We start from the raw sequence: 15,183 nt of genomic DNA on the forward strand, positions 1-15,183 counted from the left end.
ATACTTATGATTGATATATTTCCTCATGTGAAAAGTTCATTAGCTACTACTAATGTTTCGCCAATGTTTTTTTGATTTCCGGTTTCGTTTTGTGGCTCCGATCATTAGTTTTATTTATTCCATAAGGAAGACTCATGCCAGCTTAGACAATTCATTATCATATAGACTTTAGGCAATTTATAATAAATATAAGAAGGGTAATCATAAATTTGTAGAAAGTTTTATCTTATACAAGCCTTCATTTGTTTTTCTGAAATTCATTTATCAACAACAGAGGTCTATTATTTTATTCACATTCAATGTATTATTTTTTGAGAACCTCTAATTATTGAAATGCCAGTTTTTTATAAATTCCACAACTTTGTTTTATGAAGATCAGAATATACATTGGTTCTGACATTGCTCATTCAGATCTTTTTGCTTCTTGGAGGTACATACAGCTACAGATAAAGAGATTTAAAAGTTATGGATTACATCATATTGACAGAAGACACCAAATTCCTTTAACAATTAAAAATCTTAGTTCTGTATGGATATGATTAGTGTACTCATAAAAATTGCAGAAATTATTAACTTTTTCTCCAAAAACCAAACACATTGTTCCGTTTTTCTTTCTCACGCATGATGGACATTGTGTAAACAAAACATTATGTATGCCATTTTGTGTGGTAGGGTTAATTTTATGATAACATAATATAAACTGCTATTTTATTCCAATTTTGTTAAATACAGATCAGTTGAAAACAAATTTTTTTTGTAAACAAATATTTTTGGAAAATTTTCAATTTTTTAAAGTTGGCAGCAGGCTTAAACATATCCCCATCTCTTCTATGCATTCCTTGTAACAATGCTACAGGAAAGATTTTACCATTTGAAATAATGGAGATCAATTACGCTGCTTTTTTGTGAGACAGAATTTCAATTTGTTGAAAATGATCAATACATGTATGATCACAGTTTCAAAACAAAAACTTCTCTTTTCTCATTAAATTCTTGGTGTTAGTTAAACAAACTACATAAAACCTACAAGTGTAAAACAACAAAAAATTTCTAAAATGCATAAAAAATTAAAACAAGTAGTTAACACGATATCAAAGAAACCAAATTTTTTACTTATTTAATGAAACGAAATTATTGGTTGTAAAATAATATGGGAATATTGATTGGTTAGAGAAAAACTATGTCAATTACAACAAGAACTGTTTTTATGCGTAGTTTTAAAGTCTACAGGGTATCATTTACTGAATAAGGAATAAACCTTGTAGAGTTAAACATCAATCATGATTAATTAAATAATAAAAGAATTATTAATTACTACACAGTAAGACAATAGATCACAAGATAACATGATATTCAGTTTAGTCAAGGGAAGTTAACCATTCTTCTATCAAATATGTCTCTCTAAAAGCAAAATCTGTCAACTTAACATGGGATAGATGACGCTTTTTTTGGTTATAATCCTACACATATGACTGTCATCCCCAATTATCTATTGGCTAAATTCCAATGAGAGGAAATGCAAATTCCTAAAATCCACCAAAATACCCAACAAGTCAATTTGTTCAACCCGGATCGAATTGGCGCCAACTAAAAAACTTGTCTTGCTCGACACCTACCACAATAAGTACCCGGTATAGTAATAACTCAAATGGAAATAAATAAAAACATAAGAAATCCATTTTCCTCATATCAACTTTCTTCAAATGACAAAGGTTATCTTAATGTTACTTTAAGGACAAATTACCAAATCATACATTCATTATTAGAAATATTATTCATGGTTTGGTAATAAAAATCATCTCATGTCATCTTGCAAGTTGAAATGAAGTTGTCCATAACTGTTTTAATCGTTAATTTGATGGCTTGAAGTTAGAGACAGAAATTGATGATTGTAGCACTCAAACGTCAAATTAGAAAGAAAACTGCTCATTTCCAAATAAATCATGCTATGAACTAAGCTAATACAAAATACAACCTGCAACCCAAGTTGTCATAAAATAAGGCTTTACATGCTATGTTTCTGCTTCGGAGTGAGCCAATGAATAATGTCATTCAGTGCACAATGGGACAAATTTGGTAAGATTGCTGGCATTAGTCTACTCTATTGTGACTCTAATGTCAATGAATATTTAATATGCATAGCCTGTAGCTCCCATTCCAATTAAATCCATTCCAATTGAATCTCCAGAAAACCACATTAGGTATTATTACAATCCATGCCAGGACTGAAAACAAGAACTCAATGTGAAGAAGCATCTAATTGGCTTGTAGTTTATACCAAGGGGAATCTATTCAGAGGTATATTCTCAAACCTGTAATAATGAAATAATATGAATTATTGATATAAAAAACAGAATGAGAGAATCTTAGGTTGGCCAAAACAACCTAGACTATGTTCCCAAGTGCAAAGTTGGTAACAGCATGTTATTGTGTCTTTGTACAAACTATTGAATTCATAATATTTTCTAATCAACTGAACTCATGCTAATGTAAATTAACTATATGGCAACATTACCAACTTAAAGGGACTGTAATTGTAAAGAGGTTTTCTAAACTTTGCTTGTATATTGAAGACACAGATTCAGTCAAAAGTCTGGGGTTCTTGCAATTCCACTAAAACTTAATGTATGACTATAGCAAATCTGCTTATAATATATAAGGCCCAGAGTTTTAGTTGAATTGTGAGAACCACAAACATTAAATTTGATTGAAAATTCTATAGGTGCAAATTGATTCAAACAGCGTCACTGTTATGTATAAAAAGTTTTTAAAAATCCTTTAACATTTCTATGTGCAAAAAATATTATTCCGATTCAAATTCTGCATCGGGCCAAACACATTTCTGTCATATTTTCATAGAGTAAAAAATGTCATAAATCAATTGAGTCGATCATAGTTATTAATCATCTTCATCAAAAAACTAACAGAGAATATTATGAGCATGCTGTGTATCAAATTGCATGTAAACACAGTTAGAATATGTTACAGTTCCATTTAGAAAGAAAAGTTCAGCAATTTATCTTATGTTGGTTAAACCAATTACAAGTTCTGTTCACACTGCAGAAGTTGCACATGGTATTTCTCCATTCTTATGAATCGGAATGGTATTTCATCAATGTCGCTCTAAAACATTTGCCTCTCTTTGTGCATGCTACCAGTTAAGCTGTGGTTTGATTAATTTGACAGATACATACAAAGCAAACTAACTCTGATGTATAATTGATACAATATCAAGTGTGGATTTTATAGTAAAATCTACATTTTGTTGATGGATATTAATAATTTATATTGTAAGATTACACCAACTCAACTTGAATATAATGTCTAATTAGGTCATACACATCCATTAATATTGTTTATTTTATAATATTTGTTTTATTACTTTATTACTTGAAATTTACAGCCAATAAATATTACACTTCGCATTAAATATATTTGGAAAACTGTCAGTGTATTACTTAAACAATCAGTTTTTTTTTTTAGTAACCTTGTACCATAAGCTGTACTGCCACGTAGGCCTACTATAAGCTATGCTACCACATGCTCTGCCCATGGGGCTGTGGGACTAGAGTGTCAGGGCTGTGGACAACTGGTGTAGGAACAGAATTTATTTTGAGTTAAGAGAGCATTTGATATCACATAATGCAAATGTGGATGAAACACATTTTTGGGGTGTGATTACTCCAGGGGTGTGAAGCCTGAAATAGGTTAGGTACCACTGCTCTAGTGCTACCCACATACACTATACGCTGTGCCTATAACACCACATGTACTATAAGCTGTGCCTATAACCTATTCTACCACATGTACTATAAGCTGTGCCTATAACCTATTCTACCACATGTACTATAAGCTGTGCCTATAACCTACTCTACCACATATTATATAAGCTGTGCCTATAACCTACTCTACCACATATACTATAAGCTGTGCCTATAACCTATTCTACCACATATACTATAAGCTGGCTGTGCCTATAACCTATTCTACCACATATACTATAAGCTGTGCCTATAACCTATTCTACCCCATGTACTATAAGCTGTGCCTATAACCTATTCTACCACATATACTATAAGCTGTGTCTATAACCTATTCTACAACATATACTATAAGCTGTGCCTATAACCTATTCTACCACATATACTATAAGCTGTGTCTATAACCTATTCTACCACATATACTATAAGCTGTGTCTATAACCTATTCTACAACATGCTCTATAAGCTGACTATGACTTGAATATTCTATCACAGCATTTACATTTCCCAAATCCTCTCAATTTTTTATTCGGGTTAAGATGTATCATTAAAAAAAATACTGATTCTGATAGTTTGAAACCATGAAATATTCAACCTATCTTTATCTGGACCATTGTAAACCTGGCTTGTTAGATATATCACATAATGGAATAGAGAGGGTGTATTCAAGTAGAACATGATAAATTGCTGTACCTGGCTATATTCTCAGAGGATTTAGAAAAAAAATAGATTCTTGATTAGAGACATATTCCATATTCTATAATTCAGCACTTAGTTAAATTACATTCCTAATAAATGGCAGGAGTAAATTGTATTAAACTCCATGTTTCCAACAAAGGATATAATACACCATCCAAAAACTGGGATGCAGAAAATCATATTTTATCAACTTCTCTTCCCTCAGATTAATCATTCAATTAAATATGCTTTTAGCTCTTATACAATCTTATTAGTGAGATATTGGTGAAACATGGATAGAACTATGAGTGTCACTAATCTTTTTGCTATTTGTTTAAATACAACCAGATTACACAGTTTCAATTTTCTTTCCACTGACAAATCTTTAACACATACATGACAATTTTGAGGATGAAAAAAGTGTGCATAAATAATTCCAATAATCATTAAATTCACTATGAATAAAGAGTGTCAATGGGTTCAGTTTTAGACTCGACCATTTATTTTTTGAAATGCATGAATTAAATAAGTTGCTAATTTTCCAGTTTATTGGGCATCAAATCTGACAATCGTTTTTATGATTTAATGCTTTAATCAAGCACGATTCCTATATGTTAATAGCTTTATATGTCAAACCATCAACAATAGACCATCAAATGCAGTAATTTCATCATCTCTTGTTTGTAGCAAAATATGTATTCCAATATATAAATGTATAACTTGACTCTGAAATCTGAAATCCAGTAACAGCCAATATGAAAATCACTAATATCAATCTGAAGTATTCAACTAAAAACAACTTAAGAAGCCTCATTTTAACTGTATATTAAATGCAGAAACTGTCTAGTTTGCTGCAAGTCTTTCTAATAATCTAATATCACAAAGTTCAAGTGGTTAAACCATTTAATTTATTTTTCACAAGTCAATAATGGAACCAATAAAAGAGAAAACTATATGTCAATTGTAAATTAGATTTGAAATATATGACCTGTGGGTGACTTAAGATATCTTCATCATTAGTTCAGATTACTGAAGCAGCTTGTTGACAGTCTCAAAAAGGGAAGTATGAAACTTATCTTAAATTAGTCTTCAATTTCTAGCATGGATTTTAGATCAATGATTTATTGCGACATTATATGAAGTCTAGATGTTCGTAGAATATAGGAATATAGATTACTTATTTGTGCATCTGTTTATAGTGGAAATGGAACTACTCGAGGATATCATTGCTTATACAATTGCATGAACAGCTAAATCTATGAAAATGACATCCAAATGTCAATTTTTAGCCTTTAGTCAAGAGGATAATACCTGATAAATAATAAATTTATCTATTTTATATATTTACACTTTCATAAGTGACAAAAATCTTTTGCCAAGCACTTCTCCTGATCTGTGAACAATTTTTCAGTAAGATAACATTTTATTTTATCAATGGCTTTACTTGTGTATAGGATTGCATATGGGCAGAGTATACTAGATAAAACACCATGACATGGATAAAATGACCTTTCATTTTTTATCTTTGAACCACGATTACTTAAAATCTGATATATCTATACTAAATCAAGAAATGACACAATGAAATATGAGGGATAATCATCTTAACCAGAGAGGATTAAAGATTTCCAACTAATAGATTTCTAGCAAGTTGAAACTGTATCTGACCTCAGTGATTGAACGGTCAGTTAGGTAGGGTTACTTCAGATCAAAGTACATTAGAAAATCATTGAACTCATTAGACTTGGCTAGCCTAATCTTCTTACAAACAAGTCAATATCATTTGTTCATTTCACACTATATTATGAGAGATGGTTTTACCCACTATTCTGATATTCACTTTAGTATTTAGTCAGTATACTAGATATTTTAAAGGTGCTCTAGAGTGCAATGGGATCAATAGTTAATTCAGATGTACTCATGTTATTATATTCATCAATGGTCAAAATACTATCATAACTTTCTGATCAAGAATCATGTAGAATTCTTAGCTATATACCATTTAGACGAAAGCAAATATATATATACACAAGGACATTGAATTTTAACAATGTATCCCTGATTGTATCCAACAAACAGGTTTTTATATGTGTCAGAATGCATCTAATAAATTCTAGTTTTCAAAATTTTTCTTGTGGGAGAACCATCTTATATTCTTTAACGAATGTTTGCGCCAATGCCCTTGCACAGAGCTTCCTCATATTGAATCTCAACCTTAACAGTCGTCTCCCAAAGTAGTCAGTCTGCCCCCTTTTTGTACCTCAAGTATTTCCGCTGGATTGCTTAGGATAGTAAGTACTGTATTTAAGAAGTATATGTAGTAATGAGTTGTCTAATTAGTGTTTAATATAAGTATAGTCTGCAGGTAGGAGAATAAAATCATACAGATTTCAATATAAAGTCATTTCCGTTCAATTTAATAATGATGGTAACCACAGTGGGATAGTTTAACTAATGACAAAATTTCTTATTCCCTTTCAACATTCACAACCTAAGTCTGAAACAATTATTTATATCAAAGTCAATGTAGATTTCACTGTATCCTCCTAAATTGATTCCACTTTATTCACAATGGACCAATGGTAAAACTATATATAGAGTAGAAAAGCATACTCTTTGAGCAAATTTAAAAACGCATCTCAGGGGTTTGAAGTTTAATCCATCAAAAATTCAAGAGTGTAATTAGCTCTTTGATTTTTGAACACATAAAAATCAAGCCAATATACTTTACTTTGTTTTCCTATGTTGCTTTAAACACAAATAAGCCAATAATAACAAATAAAGACAAATATGACAGCACTCTATGAACTCCATTGAACTAAGTTACTTGTCAATTCCAACCCTTTGTAAATAATCTACAGCAATGATATACTAAACCAACAACGGATAATCATCACATACATGTACTATATTGACCTGTTTCTTTCTGATATTTGGCAGCTAAAACAAAGTGATAATTTCTACATGACTACATCACAGACAGTTGAAATAACTTAAATAGAAACCTAGACTTAAATCATTTCCATAAGACAGGGATAACAACTGGTCGTATATCTACCCAATATTCCATTCTCTGAGCTATATCAGGAAAGGTTAATGTGTGCAATTCAACTCGTATTTTCTGTGAATGGTTTGGAAATTTGTTGAGGCATAAAGTTGTAACAATACAAAGATAACATTAATTTAGATTGGTTTATCTTACTACACAGAGAACTGACTTGAACTACAGTCTAAATCAATAGATAAAAATACCACCAAAACTCACTTCCATTATTCATTTTATGCAAGTTCCTGACATTATGAATACGTCCCTGTCTTAAACTGTCTGAACAATGATGTTTTCTTCCAACTGGTGCCAATCTATTGTGTACATACCAAGTCATTTAATTTCCATCTCATAGAAGATGTCACATAACAAGAAAATACCATGCTGTCTGTCTGATTATCTTGGTCTCTATATCAGATCAGTTTCTGATTGAGGAAGCATTCGATCAACTGGTGGGCAATTTAACATTTTAGTTGATATCAGACATCTCCAGATATTTATATTTTGGCAAAAAGGATTCTGGGAAAGGAGGGCTTGATTCTGCCAAATGTACAGGTCAAGTATTGAACAAATACTTTATTGGGAAATGAAGGACCTTTTGGTCTTTTTGTATAATATCGCATTGTAGAAATATAAAAATAGATAAGGATTTTCAACCGAGGACTACCAGCAGAGAGGAACTCACTACGGTACTTGCATATCTCAGAGATACTGAATAGCTCGCTTACTTGGAAACTGTTTCGATCCACACAGAGTTCACAGCTGCTTCAGCATTTATAATAGATGGTTGCATTATTCCCCATTTTCTTTCAGTGTTCGTCTGCATTTTCATGCTTACAGGATCGAGATTGATGTCAACTTGCATTATGACGATAACTCACCCTTCATCTTTTGGCGGGAAACTGAGCTTATCTAGGTCACGTCTGAGAACAGTTCGCATGTCAATGTTGTCATCAAATTCATTCAAACACAGTTCAAGGACGAACAAGGTTGAGCTATAACTTCTGTAGGCCCATTTTATACTCCTATCTTCTATAGGCTAAGCCTATAGGAAAATAGACTTAGGCCTAAAATATTTTTTTTCTTGTGCAATTAAGCCTGGACCAACGTGAGATGTAGGCCTACGTCCATAAACCTGTCTGTATGAAAACAATTCAACAACGTAGAGATATATCTCGTATTAGATGTAAATCAAATTATTCTAAAATTACCATTATTGCAGAAAATTATGCATAACTTTCACAGACATAAGACGAGAGTCCCATTCATATTGTAAGCTATAGCTTGTGATTAATCACACAGGTTTTAGCGTTCGAGCAACAAACTAAATTGTAAAAAGATTAGACTATTTCAAAGTGATCTGTTTTAACTAAACTAGTGTCCAAAAGAAACGATACAACCTGTTTGCAACGACATAAAAGAAAAACTAAACAATGCAGAAGTTTAGGATTGGTGTTATGCTTTTGAGAAATCCTTTCACAACATCTGTACAAAAATTTCATTTCAATAAAATCTGTACAACCAATATGACAAGCCTTTAAAGATGGGTGGGGTCGAAAAAAGAACATTTCGTTAGAGCACTGATCACAGAAACAACGGGAAATGTCATACCACACGTCACAAAGTCAAGTCAGTAGCGGGTATGTCCACCGTGAGCATCAATACATGCCAGAACACGCCTACGGACTGATGCCGTCAAACGTATGATGACGTTGGGAGTGATGCGTTGCCATTCCTCGAGGAGATATCGTTCCAAGTCCTGGACGTTGACTGGAGGCACACGACGACGTCGGATTTGCCGATCGAGGTGGTCCCATAAGTGCTCGATGGGATTCATGTCCGGTGAACATGCGGGCCATGGCAAAACCTGAACGTTGGCGTTGGCAAGGAAGTTCTGTGTCAATCTTGCTGTGTGTGGCCTTGCATGGTCATGTTGGAAAAGGAGTCCACGAGGCTGTTGCTGAATAAAGGGCACCACAACAGGCCGTAGGATGTCATCAATATAACGCTGTGCATTAAGGTTTCCACGAATTACGACAAGCCTCGTTTTGACGTCACCACATATGCCACCCCAAACCATTAACCCTCCACCTCCAAACGGCCGGACCTGTTGGATACAGTTAGGCGACAAACGTTCACGTTCGGTATACAAGCTGCCGTCCTTCGTTTTTGAAGATGAGGAATCTGCTCTCATCAGAGAACATAACACGTGCCCAGTCCCGCCGTTGCCAACGTCGAACTCGCCTGGCCCAGATCAGTCTGTTGTTCCTGTGTCGAGGCGTCAGGAGCGGTCCGCGGTAGGGATGACGTGGCCGGATACCATACTGCCGTAGTCTCCTGTAGACGGTCTGTCGACTGATCCTGTGTCCCAGTGCTGTAGCCGCCGTGGACGTCGCTGTTACGGTGCGGTTCCTCAGGTGTAATACCCGAATGTAACGATCTTCACGGGGCGTGGTTACTCGTGGTCTTCCACTCCTGGGCCTGTCTGACGTCTGACCTGTCTGACGTAACCGCTGCATCAACCTGGTGATAGTGATGCGTGCGCAGCCCAACCTTCTGGCGACGTCGACGTGTGTCGCTACTTGTTGGACCATTCCAACGGCTCTCTCTCTCTCTCGATGGCTGTCAAACGTGGCGTATCTTGTGTTCTTTTTGTTGCTGTGATATCAACGTGTCTGATCAGCCGTTTTATACAGTTTTTATGCACGTGCAGAACATGCTGGAGAGGGAAATGTCACTTTCATGAAATTTACGTTTTTTCCCGGAAGTGATCACGTGTTCTCGGTATTTTTATCGACTATGCTGTGTTTGGGATGTGCAATACGAATTGGCATGTTTTCATATTAGACAATTCACTTAGTAAAAAAACAATTTTGAAAATAAGTTGGTATCGTTTCTTTTGGACACTAGTTTAGTAATCTATTTTTAAGCTGAATTGGGACAATTGCCGTTGCTCTTTATCAACCATAGTTATTTAGGCCTACACTTAAGAATAGTGCATTTTAAGATTGGTATACACATTAAAGGGTACAGTCGTCTAAATGTCTGATATAATATCCTATTGAGCTCAAATCTGCAATAGCATTCTTTACATAATATTATAAATATTCACACGTGATGATATTAACGCGAGCTTGAAAAGATTAATTGTTTGTGGAAATTTCATAATATTCGATGGTTTGCTTTTGTCGTTCTATCACTAGAAGATTGTCTTTTAAAATATAGATAAACTCTTGTCGCCGAAACATAAGTCTATAACTTGTATGTATATCTTGAGATAGAACTTTCTTTTCTTTGACTGGGTTTATACGGTTTGATTATTCAGATTGAATAAGCCAGTGTTACGATAGTCTATAATCTCGGATCTAGAATGGTTGATTAATTAAACTAGACCTTTGATAGCCAGTTCAATATTTGAGCAGTTAACGCGAGATATTACTCGCCTACTTTAACCACAACAATATCAACTTGTGTAAACTCCAGATTGTGGTTACAGACAATTTGTGGTCACGACTTTTCCTCTCTTCTAATGGACACATTTCAGCTTTGATTTTGACAAATGACACCAATTTTTTTCCCTTTTAGATTAACGTTTCTCTTCTACTGTTTTATCTTTTTAAAACAGATGAAAGGTTCGTTTACATTCATGCCTTACAGTGAGCAATTTAATTTTATTAGACAGTTTCAATACAGATTGATTCCTTTGCTCTTTGATGACATTCATGTATTGCATCTTGGTGAAATCTACCGATGATTACCCGTCATTCTTTATGCTTTCAAGCAAGAAGAATGTGATTTACACGAGAACGACTATATTTCAAAAAGGCTTAGCTTTTCAAGACGTGACTAAATGTATTTAATTATACTTAAGATAGATTCTTAAACAAAGAAATTTGCTTTGGTCTAAATAGATATCAAATATAACTCCACTGAGTATTTTGTTGACTACTTCAGGGTCAATGTTTTCTGAGGGAGTTGCTATTTTATTCATAGTGTAATAGTATTCTTAACTACAGAGCGAGTAGAGAGAGTTTTTGGTACTGTTTACCACAAAGATCACTGAAGAGAAAGTTTTTTTTTTTGATACTGTTAAGCCGAAAGTTCACTGTAGAAATAGTTTTGTGGTAGATCTACTGTTCACAGAATTGTTCGCTATAGAGTGAGTATGGAGGGAGTCATAGAGGTTGTTGTAGAGAGAATTGATGGAACTGTACTGTTAACCGCAAAGTTAACTGTGAGGAGAATGTGGTATTGTTAGTCAAGGAGAGAGTTCGTGGTATTGGTAATCGTAGAAACTGTGTGGTATTGTTAGCCAAGGAGAGAGATCGTGGTGTTGGTAATCGTAGAAACTGTGTGGTATTGTTAACCAAGGGGAGAGTTCGTGGTGTTGGTAATCGTAGAAACTGTGTGGTATTGTTAGCCAAGGAGAGAGTTCGTGGTATTGGTAATCGTAGCAACTGCGTGGTACTGTTAGCCAAGGAGAGAGTTCGTGGTATTGGTAATCGTAGAAACTGTGTGGTATTGTTAACCGTTTATTAAGCAAGATTTATGATAGCCAACTAACAATAGGTATAATTCTGATAGTAATGATAACTGAGAGAAAGTGATGTATGAGTCGTGTTGTGTACATCAGACAGGCCAGACTTAATCAAACTACTTCGTATTTGTTTATTTAGAAAGTCATTATCAGATCAGTACAAGGTAGTCATTTACTTTATATTTATAATACGTTTGATGAGCGTATGACATAACACTATGTGGACTTGTTAAATTTAATTCTTTCTATTAAGATTTTATAATTTTGTCGAGTCCTCTGTAAACAAGGTCCTATTTATAATAAAGATACATTTCTATTGAGATGTAACGACCACAAGGGTTACAAAACGAACATTGGAACCAATTTAGATTGGAACATATTTTATGTGACAAGGGTTTGTGATTTCATTACCTTTAACCCTATTCTGTTGTCATTCTAATCTGACAACCATACTCGTTTTCAAATTAATTTCTATATCTCACCGTTGACAGGGAAACACGATTTTTAATCAAGCAAAATACACTGACCTATATCATACATACTGACAAACACCAACAATGACCCAGTTCCAGATGTAACACTCGGAAAATCAAATTCGGATCTGTAAGGAAAATATAACTGATTTAGGAGAATTGGGAATAGTCTCTGAGTATAAACTGATAAAGTTGAGAAAGTAAGTAGAACGTCAATCAAAATTATTCTGACGAAATCGACTAACATCTAATAAAACTTATAAAGCTAACAATAAAGCCAAGGTTTCTGACGAACTGAGAGTAGATATCGAAATTTATTTATTTGTCGCCAGGGTGGTGATGGAAGGAGGGGCAGGCCCCGCCCTGTTTATATTCCTGCACGTCGAGCATTTCAAGGTGGAATTTGAAGAGGATGAGCATCAGCGTCTTGCCTTAAAGGATGACCTAGCCGATATTCCATAACCAACTATATTGACATTAAACTCCGATTTATTCCAGACAATAAACAAAAGCTGGATGTACCTTGATTAATTTTCCTGACAACTGAAGCTAACTAATGTGGCAGTGGTGGCAACTACAGCGAGTAATTGATATATGAAGTGTTACGAAACCATATAGAGATATCAAGTGATGCCCGACATTGTTTGTTTTATGTCATCTACAACTTATAGTCTTACAACAAAAACTAATAGAAAACCATATACATGCCATAAGTCTACATAAATAAATTTCCTTGAGGTTCGATAACTTATAAATTCTCAACCTATTTCCAGCTAGAATATTCTTCATACAATTTTTCCTTTTTCTACAGGTCGAATTATTGTCAGTTACATGTAACACGCATGCATTTTCTGAGGCTTCTTTCCATTTTACCAATAGTAACAATGAAAATGTGGTTGTTCCATTTGTTTCTCTTTGATGTTGTGTACTGTTGAGCTCATGTCCATGTAGTATGGAATAAGTTGATAAAACCACAATACCTAAGGGAATTCCGGCATGTAACTGGATACATCTGAACCATTACCATATCTTCGTCAAGCTTGATTTTTTTTATTCATAATTAAAACTATTTGTCTTGAGAATTCAACAATAAATTTCTCTATTTTCACATTTCCCTTTGCGTTTTATTTAATATCCACCCTATCAATCAAGCTTTACTTTTAGATATTTGATACTAACCAGTCATATACTAATAAAACACGAGTCGACAGTCATGACTCAAATATAACATACTTCATCAATACATCATATGGGATATAAACTGAAATGTGGACTCTTTCATGGACTCTCTCAAAACACTTTTGATTATAACTGATTATAATCGATCATGCTCTTTTAAAGTTATATTTTTACTGATCACATAAATTCTAATTTGGCCATTCATATTGTACGGAGCATACTAATAGAATCGCTTAATCATACATACACGCCTCTACATGGTTATCAAGATATTAAGTTATCCATAGTAGTACAGTGGGATGTAAGTTATAGAATACTTCCCTCGACGACCTCCTACTCGGTATCCGGTTTCCTCATATATCCTGGTTTTTCAAGAGAGAATTGTGATTTTTTTCTTTTTATTGAAGCAGTTGACATCCCAGGTGTAGCTTTATGGTATGGTGCAAGAATACAAGTCACAGAATCTGTTAATTTGCACTTTGAATATGATTTAGGAGAGAAGCATCTTCGACAATGTCATTTTCTTTGTCCTTTTTATGTCAATTCTTTGACACTTCTTCTAGACACTTGAAACACATTTTTTGTTTGACGTTTTTTATAGCAAGAATGTTTAAAATGGATTGAAATTAATATCTATCATTTTCAGACTTAAAATTCTACATCTACAAAATGTACATTTGAATTGTTCAGATATACAATAGATAATCACTTAAGTTTTACTTTACATTCGTTATAGAAGTGGATACACGTACATATACCGGAAAAATAACATGTTATATATGTTATCCAGTCCTACAAGGTATAATTCAAGAAGAACAATGTCACACCGACCAGAAAGAGAACATTAAACAATATAACTGAAAAATAACACAAAAGAAGAACATTATAACAGACCCTGTCATACATGTATCAGTTTTACACACATTCTTGATACATGTTATCCAAATATATTTAAAGGAGAACAAAGTCACATACTTGTCGCCATTCAATTTGTTTCAGAACCAGAAAGAGAACAGCAAACAATATAACTGAAGCATAAAATTACATCATGTTTTCAGATATTAGTCTGGGCAAAATAATCTCGTTACCAACCCATCTACCTATTATACACTTGATTTGACCAATGTTAAACCAGGCTGGTGTTAGATCTAATGTAACACAGACTAGTTGTCCCATTGATCAGGTCTAATTTGATAATATCAACTTGTATTTTAAGTCTTATCTATAGACAATCTAGTTGGTAGACTGTCTTTAGCCTGACTTAATCATTTTCAATTCAGTTACTTGTTACAGTAGTAATTATATGACGCGATGGAGTACAAACAATTTTCGTCTTGGATAGTTTGTAAAACAGGAAGTTACAAATGCTTGTAAATGATTTTCTCTCGTGGAATTGATCAAAAATTTCAAAGATTTAAATTTCCAAACTTTTCTCAACAAATTGTTTATGATCAATTATATTGTGCAGACATTAATATGCCATGACCACACCATATCTGTTGGTGTATG

The 15,183-nt window shown here is 33.8% G+C and overlaps 1 protein-coding gene across 1 annotated transcript; it reads left to right on the top strand.

Annotated features, from left to right (window-relative positions):
* Positions 1 to 9,087: 9,087 nt before the first annotated feature.
* Positions 9,088 to 12,024, top strand: LOTGIDRAFT_162467 (hypothetical protein; the record flags this gene model as incomplete). Its single annotated transcript, XM_009058451.1, has 3 exons — positions 9,088 to 9,125; positions 11,071 to 11,117; positions 11,744 to 12,024. The coding sequence occupies 3 exons, from the start codon at positions 9,088 to 9,090 to the stop codon at positions 12,022 to 12,024; spliced, it is 366 nt and encodes a 121-aa protein (XP_009056699.1).
* Positions 12,025 to 15,183: the final 3,159 nt, after the last annotated feature.

Source organism: Lottia gigantea (genome assembly GCF_000327385.1).
Source record: "Lottia gigantea unplaced genomic scaffold LOTGIsca_34, whole genome shotgun sequence".
Lineage (NCBI taxonomy): Eukaryota > Metazoa > Mollusca > Gastropoda > Lottiidae > Lottia > Lottia gigantea.